This window comes from Larimichthys crocea, unplaced genomic scaffold (genome assembly GCF_000972845.2).
Source record: "Larimichthys crocea isolate SSNF unplaced genomic scaffold, L_crocea_2.0 scaffold306, whole genome shotgun sequence".
In the NCBI taxonomy this organism is placed as follows: Eukaryota; Metazoa; Chordata; class Actinopteri; family Sciaenidae; genus Larimichthys; species Larimichthys crocea.
Genome location: NW_020854036.1, coordinates 56,261 through 76,513, shown reverse-complemented (window position 1 = coordinate 76,513; position 20,253 = coordinate 56,261). Strand labels below are relative to the sequence as shown.

At 40.4% G+C, this 20,253-nt stretch overlaps 2 protein-coding genes across 2 annotated transcripts in view; both read right to left on the bottom strand.

Annotated features, from left to right (window-relative positions):
• The window catches only part of cnot4b (CCR4-NOT transcription complex, subunit 4b), an 83,315-nt gene extending 80,974 nt beyond the window's left edge, over positions 1 to 2,341 (bottom strand). Inside the window, exon 1 of the mRNA XM_027276111.1 lies at positions 2,139 to 2,341. The gene's annotated coding sequence lies outside the window, so the exon portion shown is untranslated. The remainder of the gene's footprint in view (positions 1 to 2,138) is intronic.
• A 279-nt stretch (positions 2,342 to 2,620) lies between these two features.
• LOC104918033 (toll-like receptor 6) lies at positions 2,621 to 6,757 on the bottom strand. The gene is made up of 2 exons (XM_010729650.3): positions 6,682 to 6,757; positions 2,621 to 6,535 (listed from the first exon to the last, which is right to left on the bottom strand). The coding sequence occupies exon 2, from the start codon at positions 5,680 to 5,682 to the stop codon at positions 4,078 to 4,080; it is 1,605 nt and encodes a 534-aa protein (XP_010727952.3). The 5' UTR covers positions 5,683 to 6,535; positions 6,682 to 6,757; the 3' UTR covers positions 2,621 to 4,077.
• Positions 6,758 to 20,253: the final 13,496 nt, after the last annotated feature.

The following is a 20,253-nucleotide window of genomic DNA, read 5'->3' as shown; positions in this document are numbered from 1 at the left end:
AGCGGCGAGTCAATAATACAATAATAATAATAATAATATAAAAAAAAAGGCTGCAGTATCGCAATAATACCCGGAACCGTGATACTTTGTCTGGTACTGTATAGTATCATGGTTACTCATTTTGATATCGTGACAACTCTAGTTACAACAGCCAGTAGAAGGTCCTCCTGTCCCTGCTGAGCTCTGAACATGACAAACTGAATTTTCATCCTGTGTGTGACAGAAGAGCTGCTGCTGTCACACAAAGCGTGGGACGACATTCATCTTTGCACTGCGGTGAAGACAAAGAGGAAGAACCTTCATGTCAGCTACCCTCAACAACATGACCAAACTGTCCCCACACAGGGCCTGTCAAGTGACACCCACCAACAGAACCACACGGATACAAATGAAGCACAAACAGGGAGGCTCACTCTGACTTTGCCTATAATGCAGTTATGACTGTTTCTCATTAATGATTAATTCAAATGCATTGTGTGTACGCTCATAAAGCAACATAAAGACCCAGCTCCTCAGGGGAGGGACTTTCCAGACAGGTACAGGAATACAAGTCAGACACTGCCAGTCAAAAAGCAGGAAGCAACACAATGACACTATCATAGGTGCATCACAAGCACAGCTGCATCAAAGTCGGATTATTGTTTGAGTGAAGATACAATACCTGACATTCAGTAACAATCCTTTAAGAGTAAAAAAGAACTCAAATGTTCAACGTTGGCTAACGCCCAATCAATGCCCGCTTTCATGTCTGTCAGGTTCACAAACAGAGACCAAAGGGTTGAACATAGATTCTGCTGCAACAATCTGAGGCTCAGTTTCAGAGGAATTAGCTCTGGTTTGGTCATCAGCAAATCTTCATCTGCTGAATGCTCCCCTGTGTTGTTCATCAGCTAGGTCTCTAAGTGTGTCTGTCAGCTGGGAAGGTGGGGTACAGTGGGTTTATCAGAAAACAGCTCTCTGCTGCAGCTGGAACGTGACGCTCATGAGAGGCTGATAAAACCCAAAAAACGAGCTAAATTAAAAATGGTGATAGTAAAGAGTTTTTCAGAGCAGCTTTAAATTCAGGATGAAGTCTTCCGATTACAAAAAGAGGAGAGGAAAAAGTCAAAGTGGACAATACAATGAAGAGTGTAAAAGTCCACCACAGGCCTGTGACAGCAGCACACAGTTCAGTTCAGGAGCAGGGGGAGTGTGATGAGAACAGGATCAACACAGAGCTGTTCCCAGCTGAGACAACCTTTGACACTGAACGTTACAGTCAGGACAAACTCGGTATTTGTTTGGGTGTTAAGGCCAAAGGTTGGAACCTTTGTACAGCCCAGAGCACAAAGAATCAACAGTCAGTGCGGCCGTCATGTCACCGGCACTGACTCGTCATCATGTGATTGCAGACTGACTGACTGCGCCAGACAAACTGCGGAGAAAGATGCAAAGTTTGTGAGCGGTGTTTACTGCGCTCTCAGCTGAAACGGGAAGACACAAGAAGCTCGTGTACTTCTGTGACTGATACACACTCAGCATTGAATTACAAGCCGCGTTGGTTCGATGGTTCGAACCAGCTTTGTTGTCAGTCGTGTAACCGATGAAGTGACACTTCAGCGGGGCGCTGCCTGCCTGCCTGCTGGGCTAGGCTAAGCTAAGCTAAGCTAAGCAGCTACGCTAACAGACGCCGGCTTGGCCGGCTGCCTGGAATGCTGCTAGCTACTGTCTGACTTGTATGACGTAGGCTAAGGATAGACAGCCTGTCTTGTGCTCTGCTGTGCCGTGAACACAACGCTCACTGTTCGCTAAAACACCCCGCCAAAGTTATCGACAGACACGGTCACCTCCTGGCACGTCAGTGTGTTGTTTAGAAGTTTTGTTCCGCACAAAAAGTGTGCCAGGAAGAGGAGTTTATGCGGCCTGCCTGCCTCCGCCGGCAGAGCCCGACATAAGCGATACACCGACCCAGCGTGAGTGAGGCTGCCTCGGCTCTCATCCCGGAGCAGCGCCTCGGACAGACTAGCTGTCGTTTGACAACTGTGCGAGGCATTGGCTGAACTCTGGAACTTGTGTCCTCCAGAGGACATGATGATTCAGTGCACAGCCGAGTTTATGGCGTTGCTTTAACTGGGATAACTGTTAGTCTGGATACTCACCCTGCCTATGCGTTACTGGAGATATCTCTCCAGGATGTTGAGGCTGAAGTCCGCCTGTGTGGGACAGTAACTCCGGACACAAAGTTGCCGTGTGCGGGCTCAGAAGCAGCAGTCTTCTGGAAACAACCGGCCTTTCCTCTCAGCTTAGAAAGGTGCTGGCTACCTACTTACACCACAAACCACCATCTTACATTGAAAGGAGGAGAGAACAGGGGCAACTACACAACTCAGTGAGTCGGCGCAAATCATCTTGATGTTGCATGCATGGGATGATGGGTATTGTAGTCCCCACTGATGTATTTGCGCACCGAACGCCTCTATACAATTATTGTTGTCCACATGTTTTGCTAAAACTAAAAGATACGTTTAAAAACAAAGGTATTGAATAATGTCAGCAATTTGAATAATTTCAATATATAAATATTTTATTTTAAATATTTATTATTGTTAGTTAGTTAGTTAGTTAGTTAGTTAGTTAGTTAGTTAGTTAGGACAAACAGCAGTCGAAGTGCTTATCACAAGACAAAAATTGAAAATGACTTACAACATGTGTATGAAGTGTTAATATGTTTATTAACATTTATAACTGCATAGGCCTCATACAAAGTGGTATCATATATTATAAGCCTGCATATTATGTTAAGAATGTCAGGGCTCAGTACACTGACTTATATAAAGCAGCAACAACATTTAGATAATTTACATGGATTTATATGATACCTTGTGTATAAACATAAATACAAATGATATCAGCAGCTGTATGAGCAAAGCATGTAGTTAAATTAAAAACTTCTGTAAATACAAGTGTATTTTTATTAGAGCAGAGTTACAATTGTTATCATGGATTATATAGATTAAAAAAAGAGATACTTGCTTCCTGTCGTCTCATCCTAATTCATTCTTTTATTCTGGTATGTGTCATTACAAACAGTAGGTGGAGACATTTGCTCAAATTAAACAGAGGACAGGAACACAGAACAGAACAAATGATCTCTCTGCTGAGCTGAATTTAATTCTGAAACATTTGACACCAAAATCAGAATATTTCTTTTTGATGATAAACATATATTTGTAACAACCAGTCCAAACAACAATAAAATTGTTGACTCAATACCAAAGCATATTAACTAATTAGCTTGATGACAGTTACGTTGCATATATCTCTAATTCATGACTAAAATTACAATTCTGTTTTCCACATCTGAAATGTTAATTTAAGATTCTAGTGCCATTAAGTATGTGAATATAATTAATGGTAAATAATCTACTGACAGTACAGTGAGACTGAGGGTTTGAGTCACTGAATAGAAGTTGTTGATCTATGATATTCTAGACTGAGATAAAAGTGCACTCCTCAGTAGAGTCCCAGGAGCAGCTTCCCTGATGATGAAACAACTAAAACTGATCACCACTGACTGTAAACACCAATATACACCATTCGTTTTGTGTGTTGTCATCATTGAGCTGATTATATATAAAGAGAATTGGTGATAACTGTGATCATACTGTAAATATCATGAAATATATGTGATTAGTAAAAAATCAGTACTGACAGTTTTTAACTGTCAAGTTTGTCCAAAAGTTTCACGTTATAACGGGACAGTGACAAACTTATCACGTTATTTAGTCTGGCTTCAGCTTAGCTTTGGCTGATCTTTGGAATGCATTGATATGTGTATCATTTATTATTTGTCTGGTGTGTTTAGTATTGTTCTGTTACTGTATGGATGTTTTAATCATGACCTATCAGAGTACTGAAGATGAAAATTAGCCTTAGACTTACTCTGGTGCAATGCACCAAATGGTAACATTTATGTCCCTTACAGAAAAAATGTAGCAACCAAAAAGTGTTGTAACCAGTGCTTACAGATCCATGTGAGTATCGTTTTTAGATAGACTTGAAAAAAGGGGAACTTATCTTTGAGCTCTTATTCGTGGTCTAAAAGTGAGATACTGTATCTGAAATGGCCGTGGCCACATCCTTTAGGACCATAGATTTGTCTGCCATATGCAGCATGGATTTAAGACTTGACCAGAAAACCTGCTGCTTCCGTTCATCTTTTGGCCATTCGAGGTACGTCTGCTGCCTCAGTAAATGTCTAAGTCTCAAGAACTTCTTGGGCAGAGAGTCAGCTGGAATGGGCTCCAGTAATATGAAGACTAAAGAGTCCTTCTGGATGCTGATGGCTCTGTGCTGGGCGAAGAAGAGCTCATAGTTGCACCATTCGCTCTGGACAAAATGTTTGGAGAGGACAAACAGAGTCTTATAGCTGGATTCCACACAGTTGATAATGTTATCTATGATCCAGTCACCAGGGATGAAGTCACGTGCATGAACACAGAGTGAGAACCCAGAACCTTCCAGAGATGGCACTAGCTGACTGTCTACCCAGCCACAGTCCTGATGACTGTAGGAGATGAACGCATGATAACTAAATGATGCATTCTTCAACATGTTGGAGTGTTTCTTGCCTCTCCTCTTCACTCTGATCCACACCCATAACATCTTTATGTACCACGCTCCGTCACATTTATAGAAAACTAGACCTAAGGCTATACATATAACTATTATTACAGAAAAAGCAACTACAACCTGAAGCCATGTCTCACATGACAACTGACCAGTTTTGTACTCAGAGAGTGGCAGGCCTGCAAACAATGGTGGGGTGTTACATGTATAATCAAAGGGCCAGTCTGGGAGCATAGACTTGTTAAGAACAGTGACAAACCAATAGGAGTCACATGAGCAGACGAATGGATTGCTTCCAGCTTTAAAGGTCTGAAGCCTGGGGAGTCCTGGAAAGACCTCCCTGGATATAGATGTGATAGCATTCTGGTCTACATAGAGACTGAGCAGAGCTGGGGCCATGAGATCTGCAGGGATAACCTGGATGCTGTTGGAGCTGAGTTTGAGGTGTGTCAGCTTTGGAAACTGAGACAGATTTTCTTGTGTTATAGCTGTTATTCCTGTCTTTGACAAGTCAATCCTCTCAAAGTTTGATGACAGGAATTTAAAGACACTATTGCCCAAGTTGTTATTTCCCAAGCTGAGCTCAATAAGATGAGCAGGCCAAGAACACGCCTTATCCAATTCAATGGAGTTGAAGCTGAGGTCTAGAGACTCTAAAGTCTTCATCTGATGTGTTTTCTTTGAGATAAAGGAAAGGCTGCTGAAGCGGTTCTTGCTTAAATACAGTTTCCTCAGTTTGGGGAAGACGGAGGTGTTCGAACATTGAAACCACCAAAAGCCAAAATCCTTTAAGAGGTTATCTGACAGATCTAACGTCTCAAGTGATGGCAGGGCAGATATGAGTTTGCAGGGTAAAATGTTCATTCCGCTCCCAGAGAACTTTAAATAAGCCAGATTATAGACGGCCTCAGTGCTGATGTTGATTGTGGGGTAACTGTACTGATAATGATGCACACCATTAAAGGTAATTGAGCGAACATTGACTGTGTGATTAATAGTGCGAAACTGGAACCCATCTGGTTTATCTTCGTGATAAGTGATGTTGACAAATGCGAGGTCATAAAGGGAGGACATTCACACGTTCTTCAGAAGCACCTCCATGAATGAGCTGTTTATCCAAGTGTTCTCTATGGTCAGATTCTGTATGAATGGCATTGTTCTCAGCTTCTTAAAGGGGTTGCCTGTCAAATTGCAGATGTCTGGAAAAACTGTGATGAATCTCAATGATGTCACTCCTGTCACATTCAGGTCTACAAGGACTTTCTCTAACATACTGAAATTCCCACAAAAACATGCAAACAGGGAAATTTTTTGGAGAGATTTAACTTTTGCAAGTGCACCAGGATCATAGTTTTGCCACTGAATTCCTGCTCCCAAAAGCAGGTGATACAGAGAAATGTTCATCAGTGGATCAAAGTCATTGTAGTGGATGGATGGAGCAGCTGTACTACCTAATGACAGCACATCCAGACTCGTTAGCTTTTGAAATGATAGTGGAACTTGATAGCTGGTGTACAGATTGTTAGCCAAATCAAGGATTTTCAGCTGTTTCAGTGAAATGTCAGGGATGATATGTAAGTCATTGTAAGATATATTGAGAACTTTGAGAGCTGGTGTGTGACTGAATACGCTGGAGGAGATCTCCTGCAAGCCACAGTGAGTTACCTTCAGGCAACAGAGCTGGGACAGTCCGGAAAACGGAGCTTCGTTCAGTCTTCGGATGAAGTTGTGAGAAATATCCAAATACTGTGTGTCATTGGGAAGATTTGAGGCAACATCCAGTAGATTTTGATTGGAGAGGTCTTTCACTCCTCTCCTCGATGTGACACACAGTTTGAATCCCATGTCATCTTCCTGTACAGCCATGCAGTTCTATTTGATTAGGGACATAATGGCGACTGTCCCAATCAGAATTGCTATGTTTGTGCTGAAACACCAAAATCAGTGAGTCAAAATAAGTGAAACAAAGAGCTGGAATGATGATTCATAACAATGATGAACATTCACCAAACTTTTCAGAAGCAGTAGCAGTGGAAAAAAACCTGTAAGGGAGAATAAAAAGTACCTTATTACCTTTGTGTGGACATGACTTCAGTTTCCAGCAGTCAGTTTCAGGAGCTCAGGTGACAGCTGTGTGCTTTGAGCTAGGACTTTTATCCTCTTGGTTCTGAAGAACAATCTATCACCCACTAATGCTCTGTTCCTCTTTTCCCTCTTGTACGTTCCTCTTTTCTCTCTTTTCCTTTTCTGTCACTCGTCTGTAAATCATAAAAAGGGATGTTGTAACTGAGGATTATTTTAATTTAATTTAATCACATTGAGAGCAGTAGACCAGCAACTTTTCTGTGAAGTAAAATGTCTAAGGAGTGTGGTTGCTTTGGATATGGCGGTCAAAATATTCCAAATATCACTTAATTCAACCGCAGTTAAACAAACTAACAAAACTGGACTGGCCTTTTAAAGCAATGATCACATGCCTACATGTATATTAAAGAGTTATTGGGCACTTTTAGTGACGGGGGACAAAATCCACAGTCCACAATCCACAGTCCAGTTCTCTATGTAAAAATGTATTTTAAAGTTTAACTGAAGCTTCAGCAGTCTTGAACAATTCAAGGGCACATCCTCCAAAGGTACAGTCTTTCAAAAAAAAAAGTCCTCTTTGTGTTTCTCTCCCTCTGAGCCACACGTTTTGATACCTTTTTTGTGTATGTGTGACAAAAACTGCAGGAGGAGTAGCGTGGTGAATAGTATATAGTGTGCTCCTTCAGACACACTCAATTCTTCTATACAACGAAGACTATCCCCATCACTCATATGAAATCTCATTACATAGAGAACAATCACAACAACAAACAACCCTTCTACTGTATACATGAACATGTCAGTATTGTATTGTGATAGACTTAAGAGAAAGTATCATATCCTTTTAAGTTTATTACCAATAACTATATAACACATTCTGAACACAGAATGTGTTATATAGAGTAGAAATATAAACTAGAAATAAAAGCACACAAGCTGTATATTTAACTACGTTTGTATTTGCCTCATAGACGTCAAACAAAACTGACAAATATACACCGTAAAACAGACAAAAAGCACACTGTACAGCCTAATAATAAGACATTTTATTATAAGTGACAAATGATCTGATAACTGACTAATAACTACTAATGCTATAATGTATAATGTATAATATAAAGTGAAGTGAAGTGTATGATGGTGATTAGACATCCTTCAGGGTCTGGAGGAATTTATCTACAAACACAAAAGACAAACATTGAGAACACATGAGATGTTTCATTTCACTCTCCAGAGGTGTTAATAAAGATTTACTTCTATCAGCTCCTTTTGTACTTTACTGTATACAGTTTGTAGCCAAAATGAATGGTCTTTTTATTTACCCTGAAATCTTTTACATAAATGTACTTTAGCCATAACTGACAAATATAACTGAGATCAGAGGAGATGATCTCAACTTTTTTATAACTATATTGTTCATGTGTTGCTCACACTATCCTTCTGTCCGTTGCTGAGCAATAAGACACCCATGATCACCCTCATTATCAGCATGTACCTGTTTGTTGTGACAGGCCCTTCAGCTGGCACTTCCCCAGGCTCATGTTACAGGTGTACAGTCCTAAGCATCCCAAGCAGTGTGAGGGAGAGCTGCACATCCTTGTTTCGATTCCATGGCAGCCATGCTGAAGACAGAATATTGGTATTATTAGGGTTATAATGAGGAAGAGCAGAAAGTGAATGTCAAATTTGATTTGATACTTCATGGAGTTACAGGTTATGCAGCCATCGATACAGATTACCATAAACTACTAAGAACTATGAAAACAATTACATTACATTACATTACATTGCATTTAGCAGACGCTTTTATCCAAAGCGACTTACAGAAGAGGACATAAGCTGAGAACGGTGTAAAGGAGTACAGAATAGTTGTTAGTTTTGTTAGTTTTGTTAGGCAGGGAAGCATTCTCGAAACAGAAAGGTTTTTACAAGTTTTTTACAGGTAGAAAGGGATGTTGCTGTTCTAGTAGCCGTTGGTAGGTCATTCCACCATTTGGGGACGACCACAGAGAAGAGTTTAGAGTGACCTCGCTTTGCAAGAGGCGAGGGTACAACTAGACGGTTTGTATGAGCAGAGTGTAACGCCCTGGTCGGGACGTGAGCCTTTAGTAAGACGCTGAGATAGGCAGGGGCAGATCCTGAGGTGGTTTTGTAGGCTAGCGTCAGAGCTTTGTGTTTAATTCTGGCAGCTACAGGCAGCCAGTGCAGGTCGCTGAAGAGACAAAAATTAAATATGACATTTGACACCCCTCTATGTTGGGGTTTATATCACGCTCAATGAAGACCAACAGACAACAGAATTTTCTTCATTTCTTCTTCCACCATACCAAGTTTGTATTAATACAAAGAGTGTACATGAACATACTCATACATGACTTTGTTCTGTATATCACGTCAGTGAACAAGAAAAAAACGTAATATTAACATTTTTATTTTAGCTTTTTAGGTTTTAAAATATGAGCCACAACATTGATTTATTGAGACGAGACACAAACTTCATGGACCTTATTGTCTCAGATGTTTGCAGCGTGCACTGCAGGAGTCCCTGCTGCACATACCCACAAACAGCCACCTTGGCCTGCTGGTCCTCCTTAGTTGTCAGCTGGTCTGATTATTCTGAATGAGCTAAACTGAACAAATAGCAGCAGTATCTTTTTCCTATGTACCAAGCCGAAAGCAGCACTTGAACATATTGTCAACATACTACTGAACTGAAGACAGTTTGAATCAATGCTAAATGTTGCATGCATATGAACAGTGATGTGTTAACTGTACATCCTGAATGATATCTGAACAGCAATATAACCACTGAGCTTAGGGAAAAAAGTGAACGACTCACACATTCAGTGATCAAGAATCTCAGAACTAAATGTATCAACATCTCTTTTTCTACTTAACTAAACATCCTTTTTTTTGTAATGTTGGTGAACCGACCCTTTAATGTCACTGCTTTCAGTCTGTCTGCATTAACAGAGTCTGAGTGTAAAATAAATCAGCATGATTGAAACATAAGCACTCACCGTGTCTGAGTTAAACCACCCAAAATGCCTGACGCGGCCTCTTTTCCTGTTTTTTCTCCTTGTGAATCCTCTAAAACCTCCATGAAAGGGGCTCGTGTCTGTTCCCTGTGCTGCTCCAGCCTCAGAAGGACTCTCCGGTCTGCCTTCAGGCGTAGTGGATGGCTGTCTCCCAGTGTGTGTAGTCACAGGACGAGGGGGGCTGGTGCTGGTCCACCCTGTTCTCGGTCTCATACCTGACTCAGCAGATGGAATATGCAGGCAAGCTATGTGGATGGTAAGCAAACATTTCATCAGTAGGAAATGGACATCCATTGGATTCTCTACAAGTAACTGTTTCCAAGTTAAAGTCTCCTGCATTCAGATCACATATATAACTCCCTCAGCACCCCGCCCTGTCCACACCCTGCTCCAAAGCGTCCTGCAGCAACGTGTTTGGTCTTCTGATGTGTCACACCTTGACATGCAGACCATTGTTCACATCTTATTTCTCAGAACCATGTGTGCTTTGCTGCAGAATATGATGATTCATTCAAGAATACGACAGATTGACTTGATTGATACATCGATTTCTCTCTGCCACCAGCTGGCAGATTGAGTTGAAACCTCAGAAATTGGAGAGGTGCTGCTGATGGTTTTATCACACCAACACTGTCAGAGTTTAGAGGTGGACTGGAGGCTATTAGTCAACTTAAGTTTAGAACTGGTGAAATGCAGACATTAATATTTCCTCTTGACAGGCTGTGGGCGGCTGTGGCTGGCTGTGACCCCAAATTGCTCCCGAAGGCTGTGCCATCGGTGTGTGAATGTTTTTCCGCAAACTGATGAGCAGTTGGCACCTTGCATGGTAGCCAATGCCATCAGTGTATGAATGTGTGTGAATGGGGTGAATGAGATATGTAGTGTAGAGCGCTTTGAGTGGTCGGAAGACTAGAAAGGCGTTATATAAGTACAGTCCATTTACTATTTACATAATTTTGACTATTAGAAACTCATGCTGTTATGGTGATCTAAGGCTTAGATCACCATAACAGCATGAAAGAGGTGAAGAGCACCTGCTGCTTATATTCTAAGCAGGTTCTCTTCAAATTTTAGTGGTTTCTCAGTGTTTTTAACGAGGAAAGAAGTCAAGAGTTAATTACATTGTTGGTATTGTTATTTATAGCTTATGAACCTGTAGTAAATATTTAATGTAACTTATATAGCTCCTCTTAGTGCTTTTACACTACATATCTCTTTCACACATTCATACACTGATGGCATTGGCTGCCATGCAAGGTGCCAACTGCTCATCCGTTTGAGGAGATAACCATTGACACACATTCACACACTGATGGTGCAGCCTTCAGGAGCAATTTGGGGTTCAGTATCTTACCTAAGGACACTTCGACATGCAGACTGGAGGGGATCGACCGGGGATCAAACCAGGGATCTGATACTTCCTGACAGCTGCCCCTTATATTATACCTAAAAAATAATAACGAAATATTGTACTTTTTACTGCACTATATTATCCAACCACTAGAGTTCAAGGTAAAAAAAAGATTCATTTATTGTCACTTTTAAAACACAGGGTTGTACAATAAAATGTAAGATGAGCCCCTTCATATCGCACATAGAACACTGTAACACGTACTGAATCACCAGTGCTGTGAGTTATGAACAACCTGAGCCACAGAGCTGTTTCAACCAATCGTCATTAATGCTGCATTCAGCTGCCAGGTTCATTTCCTGTCATGTTCTCTGCTGAGGAGACATCTGTCACAACTCATGCAAAAGTCAACTGAAAACTTGTATTTATTTTGTGTCTTATTATGTCTGTTGGGTGGATATGGGTTCCTTACAGTCAAATTTAATCAGATATGCTGTATAAACTAATATGGAATTGCCTTGTATTCTATGTGCAGTATAAACTAAACACAGCAGCGTCTGTGTGCTAGTGTCCTCAGTCCTTAACACAGCTTTATATGTGAATACAGTTCTCTCCTGTCTTACTTTGTAACTGTGGAAAAAATAACTTGTGTGTCTTCCTCTTTGTTTATTCTCTATAAATAAAATGAGCTTACTGCACTCAATCAAATTAGTCACCTGACTGAGAATTCAGTTGCAGTTCACTGTGTGATCACACATATCACTCATATTCTCCACTGTGGACACAAAGACATAATAAGTGTTTACCATGAGATCACTGTGCACTGACATAACTGATGTGTCGTCCCCATGGAGACCAACCTGGAGCACAGGATGTCTGCTCAGGTGATGAGAGTCTGAACAATATCAGGGACAGTGTTGTGGTGTCGTGCACCAAAACACATGATGTGATCAAATGGACGGTCTTACACTCTCAAACAACACCATTGAAATGACGGAGGAGGCAGAGACAAAGACAGCAATGGGTTAAAGAACACCTGCTGCCTGCTCTGTTTGCTCTGCTTTGACTGCACTGTATGGGCCCATGGATGTTTACACTATATTGACTGCTGGGATCCAAGCAACATACTGTCACACTGTGGGAATGTGGCTTAGAAATTCCTACTGGAAAAAACAGAAGAAAATGTTATACACTTAGTTTCCAACATTTCAGTTACACCGAGCTAAACCTAACAGTACTGTGATAAACCCTACCTTCATGAGGGTTCTAATGCGCAGTTGTAGAGTGGCATTGATTCAATGTTATAGTCTGTTTGTTTGTATCAGAGGCTAGTCTAATATATAGTAATATGCTAGCTGTAAAGTTTGTTCTGGAAGTGAGTTCTTTAAGAAAATGTTCAGTAAATGTATCAAACATGACAGTCGTGTTCTGTCTTCACCAATCACAGCACAGTGATGATGATTATAATGTCACTTGATTAAAATAAGATTAGGAAATCAGCTAATCCAACATTATTATTATTGTGCTTTGTGTTTGTTACCAAATACCAAATCATTCTTGTTCTAGTTTGATTATTTTCTATCCATTAAAAAAAAGAAAATCAGTATTTTTAGGGATTTTTAAAGTCTCAACTCATTATTAAAAAAGGTGATTCAGTGAGTTTGAAAGATAATATCATTCATCAGTGAGCTGACTAAATTAGCAGTAAGGACACAAACCAGGTGTTGTTCCATCCAGGCTTCATCCTTCAGTGACTTTCTGATCGGTGGTTCAGTCCCAGCTCCAGTCTGCATGTTGTAGTGTCCTTGGACAAGACACTGAACCCTAAACTGCCATCGGTCTGAATGTTTAGCACCATCAGTGTATGAATGTGTGTGAATGGGTGAATGAGATATGTAGTGTAAATATGTAGTGAGTGGTCAGAAGAAAGGCGCTCTAAAAGTACAGTCCATGAACTCAGGCTGTTTTCTTTCTTCTTAGAACTCCACCCTTACCTTTAGTTAATCATCTCATTAGTCAAGTGTCTGATCTGATGAGCACCGAGGACAGAAGCAAAAAAATAAAATAAAATAAAATATATATTTTTTTTATTCATTCATTCAACATTCTGCACACTGGCAGGTATTACTGTGAAGCCCATCTGTTTTATTGGAATTCATTAAATTAATTCATGCTGGTCCTGGGTCAGTGAGTTCAACAGCAATCACAGTATCTCACGCCAGCTTCTCTACCTGCTGCTCACTATAATATCCTTGCGTTTTCAAAGAACCTAACTCTGATCATGATCATGATGACAACATACAGCATACAGCACCAATCATCCACAGCCTGAATACAAGGCAAACAATGAACATCATATCAAATATAGCAGGGTGATTTAGGGTGTGTGTCTGTAGACTGTGCCTTAGCTAAAATATCCAGAAATAAACAATACACTACAGCTATCTACCGGACTTTTACTTCAAGTTAGAGAGAACTGAATGTGCATAAAAGAGGAAGTAAAGAAAGAGGAAGTGACTAATTTATTGTAAAACTATGTCACATGCACATAAACAGAGTTGTGAGCTGCTGCTGAACCATGCTTTTCAGGAACTTCACAAAGCCATTAAGTTCTAAATAAGATCACACTGACACGCATCATACACTACGCCTCCAAAATCATTGGTCTCCCCTCAATCCTCAGACCTCAACAATACAGCCATTACACACAGAGCACTTAGTATAGCACACGACCCCAGCCAACCCCTTAAGTCATACTTCCATCTGGACGCAGATTCAGGTCCCTGGCCTGTAAACGTGGTCGCTATGGCAGGAGTTTTGTACTTTCTGCTGTAGCATCTCTTAGCAAAGCACCCTTATAACCGCTACGGGCGGGTGCTAAGCACAGGATAGGGAGGTATAAATGTGATAAATGTGCTGTATAGAATGTCTATTCTTGTTGTTATGTTGTGGTGTTTCTATGTCTATGTGTGTCTATGTATGTATGTTTGAGGCTCTGTACAGACTGCGACAACAAATTTACTTGTAAGGTCAATAAAATATCTATTTGATATCTCAGCTGAAGAAGGTCATGATCCACAACAAATAACAGGAAGCATTGTTCCAACTTTAACATCCTTCGTACATATGTAGAACACACGGCATTATTATTATAATAATAATTTAAAAACATACTTTAATAAAAGGGCCTTTAGCTGACCTTTTTATGTTCTATGTTGCACTTTTTTTTTATTTGATTGATTTATTGCTTTTAACTTATTGCTATTGTTGTTTTGTAATATTATTATTATTATTATTATTATTATTGAGACATGTTTACTCTCTTCTTCAGTGGTTGCTTATGTCTTGTCATGAGGTCTGTTGCTCTGAAAACAGCAGTTTCAAATATAATACAGTATACAATTAAAAGTGATGCTTTACGATTCTAAAATGAACCAAAAAGTTTGTCTTACTGATGGCCCCAGAGGAATGATCACGGAAAGAAGCTAACATCTGAAGATATGAGAACACATAAATATTTTATTACAGTATATATCAAATTAAGGTTTTATGTTCAACTCATCATGTCCACAGAATATCTGATGGCTAATCGTCCTTGGGATCTTTTCAGTCAGGTTGATAATTACCCAACAAATCCAACAAAGTCTACTGAATGAGAGGATCTGTTTTAGAATGTACTGTGATGGAACCTGTGACCTTCTGAAACTTTTGCCTAGTGTCACCGTCTGCCCAATACTTATGCCAATTATGACTGTTAGCTTAAGTTTGGCATTCCATGTGTCCTAAAGTAAAATAGTCACCATATATGGTTCAAATCAAATCACAATTTTATTTGTATATCCCAAAGTCACAAAGTCATTTGCCTCAGAGGGCTTTAAAATCTGTACAGGGAGTGACTCCCTCTGTCCTTAGACCCTCGGTTCGAGTGGGAAAAACTTGCCCACAAAAAACCTTTAACAGGGAAAAATGTGGAAGAAACCTCAGGAAGAGCCACAGAGGAGGGATCTCTCTCCAGGACGGACAGACCTGGCAATGGATGTCACGTGTACAGGACAGATCAACACAAACTAATTGTACAATTACAATGATGATAAATGACAATGAATCAACTGAATGATAAAATGACATGAATTACAATGAATGATAATGACAATGAATTACAATGAATGATAAATGACAATGATTACAATGAATGATAAATGACAAGATCACAATGATAAAAATGACATGATTACAATGAATTAAAATGACATGAATCACAATGAATGATAAAAGATACAGTAGCAGGGAACCTGTGATAGAGATAGAGACACAGATGCACAGCAGCAGTAAATCTGTGGGTCTAAAAAGGGGGACAGGACGGACAGAGACGAATCAATATATATATATAGATATATATATATATATATATATATATATATATATAATGGCTGTTAACAGATGAAATTGTTATTTCAGACAACAAATTTACAACTGAAAACAACTGACAATCAACACAGAAGAATGAAATGATTAAAACTTCATACAGTGTATGATGGGCGATCACTGTTGTAACCAGTTTGTCCTAAACAGATCAGTTTTCAATTTGTATTGACCGCATTTAGCTTTAATAACCTGTTATCTCATGATGGAAACTCTTTGTGGATGTGGGTGAGCTTTAACAGATTTATAGAGCCAACATGTTGGATTAACCTGGTACTTCCACACCTCACAATTATCAATCATTAACAATGAAAGAGGAAGAAAAACAGATCCAAGTTGATATAACAGTCAGCACCGTCACACCAGTTTATTGTTGTTTATTTTCCCTAAATGATTAATTTTATTTCACTTCATATTTTCCTCTCCTGGGGTTTGACAGCCTGAGAACTCCCATTCTTTTCTCATTGCTTCGAGTTTGACAATAAGATGTAATATAAAGAGTTGTGTCTTTTCCACAGATTACTTAAAGTAGTCAGATTTTGTAGCTGTAAACTATATTACAGTAAATGTATGGTGATAGTGAATGTGGTTACCCTTTAGCCAGTAGTCGAGTTGTAAAAAGAAACCAGGGGGGATGGTGAAATTTATGTGACATATTTTCCAGCAGGGGGGTCGGGGGTCCTCCCCCAGAAAAATTTGTATTTCTTAGATGCAATTTCCTGCATTCTAGTCAATTTTAGGGTGACTTGCTGACATGGCAAATCCTAAATCCCATCTGATTCATAGCTTGCATTCTCAGTTGCATGGCCTGCACAAGACAATACTATTTATCGGAAAGAAACAATAACCACTTAACTATGGACATCATGTCATTCACATCTTTGTAAAAACATTTTAAATAACTTTGTGTATGCTTTTAACATCTTTGTGTGTTTTTAAACATATTTAAATACATTTAAACACATTTTTGTTAAAAAAAAACATCTTCACTTAAAAAAACACAATTTAAGGAGGAGGAAAGCAGACTTCGAGTTTTAAGACGACGCGATGCTTGAAACAAGCGGTATTAAAGAATATGAAGCAGCAGGTAGCAGCTAGCGGTGCTGCTAAGGCTAAAACAACACAGAGTGTGGATGATTGACACCTGTCACCTGTCGACCAATCAGAGTCAGGAGAATCTATTAGTACCGCCCACATTCACCTTTGACCCACCAATGACGATCCAGAATGAAGTAAACCCAAAGGTAGTATATCACAGCAAGAGGTCTCACTTCACTGTCAAAGCCTCTTTGTCTTTATGTAACAACCAGGAGCTTCATGACTGATTCAAACTAAAGCAGAGACAGAGCAGGAGACATTAGCAGCGTTTCTTCGCGCTAAAATAGAACTTTTGACACGAAACAGCAAAGATCAGACATACTGTGTCGTTTTGTGGATTTTGTTGCTACTCTTTGGGGGCCAGCTCGCCGTGTTTTCATCGCACAGTGATGAGACACATATCTTTGTAAGATATATCTTTATTTTTTCCCCGCCGCGCCTCCCCTGAAGTCCTCTGGCGCCCCCCAAGGGAGGCGCGCCTCACACTTTGAAAACCGCTGACATAGGTAATAGGCTGATTATCATAAAGTCCCCCTAAATGTCGAACGGTAATTCTATTTCCAGTGTTAAATATAAGTAATTTTCACATGCATTGATAAAATGCTATAAGGGATGGAAGAAGGGATGACCATTTTAGAAGAGGGATGATTTTTACCATTTTGCCCCCCCCCTCAACTTGAGTACTGCCTTTAGCTCATGACAACAGAACTGTGGTTGACAGAATAGAGGAGCTGTTGACTAACCAATACAACTACGACTTCATGGAAAAATCCATTACAGAATAAGAGGAAATGTCAAGAGAGGAAAAAAAGTTTGTATAAATGGAGGACTCTGTTTGGCTTGAGGACGGACACTACAGGTTCCAGCTAACTTTCAGAGGGAAAGACGTCTCAAACAACCTTACCATTGCTCTGCACCATGTCCATGGTCTGAGGAGGAAGCTTCAAAGAAATGCAATATTACTGATGTCATAAACAATGGTTACGCTAAACAGGTGCCGCAGCACCAGTTGGAATGCGACAAAGGGTAAAGTGTGGTTATATACCGCATCACGGTGTACTATCCACGAAAACATAATCTACGGGTTGTGTTTGATTGTGGAGCAGAATATAAAGGGGTCTCGCTCAACGGTCAGCTTTTGCAAGGCCCGAACCTGACCAGCTCTCTGGTAGGGGTCCTGATGAGGTTTCGGCAGGATTGTGTGGCGCTAATGGCAGACATAAAGGCCATGTTCCACCAAGTAAAGGTGGCAAAGGAATGTGGACTTTCTGCATTTTGCGTGGCAGCCTCAAGGTAATCTGGAGCAAGAACTCGTAGAATACCGTATGACTGTCCATTTATTTGGAGCAGTTTCCTCTCCCAGTTGGACCTGTTATGCTCTTAGGAGGGCTGCTGAAGACAATCAGGCCAGCTTTTCACCAGATGTGGTCGAGACAGTCAACAGGAATTTCTATATGGATGATCTCCTGAAGAGTCTGTCTTCTGAAAAGGATGCTGTCACCATGGCTCAGGTCCTCATAGCCATATGTAGCAAAGGAGGATTCACTCTAACCCAGTGGATCAGCAACAGCCAAGAAGTGCTTCAGTGCATCCCAGAGGAGCTCAGATCCAAAACCCTGTTTGAACTGGACCTAGACAGAGATAAGGTGCCCGTGGACAGGGCTCTACATTTGCAGTGGTGTATTGAAACGGACAGTTTCAAATTCAAACTGAAAGTCAAGGAGAAGCCTTTCATCAAACAATGTATGTTGTCCATGATCAGCTCCATCTATGATCCATTAGGATTCCTAGCACCTCTCATACTCACTGCCAAACTGCTGTTGCAAGACCTATGCAGGATGAAATGTAATTGGGACACTCCCATACCTTTAGCTTTCCAAGAAAGGTGGAACAAGTGGCTGACCGATCTGGAAAAGGTGGCAGATTTTCAGGTCAACAGGTGTGTCAAGCCTGAAGGATTAGGGAGAATAGTTTGCGCTTAATTGCACCATTTCTCTGATGCTATTGAGAGCGGATATGGTATGGCTACTTACCTCAGAATGCAAAATGTGAAGGAAATGGTTCCCTGGTTTCCTGTTTGGTAAAGCCAGAGTGGCTCCACTTTAGGCTGTTACCATTCCCCACTTGCAGCTGACAGCTGCTGTTGTTGCTGTATGTGTAATGTCACCAAGTTACATGTTGCCAGTAAACACAGTATAGCGCCACCAACGGGTCAAAGTTTTAGGTACATTTGTGCATGTAACTTTTGAACCATTAGCCGATTTAGCGATTTTCAAAAACAAGGTATCCTTGGATTCCTTGGATCATACCGAGTTCAATGCATGACCCTATGACGTCATAATGTGCCAAATTTGGTGCCATGCATCGAGGCTCTGTCCCAAGTCCAAGAAACAAATGTGCCCCATTGATAGCTGATGCCAACTTTTCATGTTAGCCAATCGCTGTTGGCGGCAATGCCGTCAAACAGGAAGTTTGCTCATATCTCGGCAACGCTTTGACTTCCGAAGACCAAATTTGGTCAGATGCATCGAGACCCACCCCAAAACAAAATTGCATTTTTGCTTTTTTGTCTTGACGTGTTTGGATTTGATGCTAAATTTTCATGTCTGCTAATACTGTGGAAGGTCACAATTCAGGTCCTGTTACGTCTGCTTAAGATAGTGGCTGCCATATTGGATTTTGGCGAAAGTGAATCTAAAGTTTCAGCTGGTTCAAATTTTGGCCAATTCTCACAAAAATCGGTAGACACGATCTTCAGACCAATCCACACAAAACTTAGGAGATGGATTTTTCAACTTCGACTTCATTTGCCTGCTACAGCCAATAGAAATTAGCAGCGAAGGCGCCGATTTCGATGTGAGCTCATATCTCAGGAATGCTTTGGCTAAACGAAATCAAATTTGATGTCATGCTTTGAGGCTCTGTCCTAAGTGCAGGAACGAAATCTGGTGTCATTCGGTCACTAGGGGGTGCTGTAATCAGAAAAAATACGTTTTTGCTTTTTTCTCTTGACGTGTTTGGATATGAAACAAAATTTTCATGTATGCTAATAATTACTATTATTACATTACATGATCGCCTGATCTGCATGGGCCCCTCATTGCTGCTTGCACCTATATTTTAAAGAAGGGTTACATTTGGGGCACCTGCAGTTCCTTTTACAAACTAGTACATTTGCCCCAGATTTGACCCTTCCTGAAGAAAGATGATCTGGATAACTGAGAACCTCCACAGACTGGAATAGTATGAGATGAATTGTGTTTTCACCTTCCTGTTCTACAGAGTACAATTTAAGTGACATGAAATATAGGGAGAGATAGAAAAACCAACACACCGATTTAACAGTCATCTTAGCCACAAAAAACCCGACTTATTTTAATGGAATTTGGCTTAAGCAAAAACCCAACAATTTTCCTGTATAGGAACTGGTAGATTAAAACATTTACCGTTTCCACTCCAGCTAAAAGTAGTTCGGTGATGTGGCCATACACATCTTTAGTGCTCATCTAAGTGTTTGAGAGGAGGTATGTTAGGTATTCGCCTTTGACCTCCTCGTTGTTGTCCAAGCATTGCTGAATGAACTCCATCTTCTTGTCAATCAACTTCGTAGCTAAAATAGGTGCAGAAATGGAAGATAAACTCCAAGTCTTA

Coding starts and splice junctions, on each gene's coding strand:
- LOC104918033 (XM_010729650.3), bottom strand. CDS start 5,682: ATGTCCTCCCTTTATGACCTCGCATTTGTCAACATCACTTATCACGAA.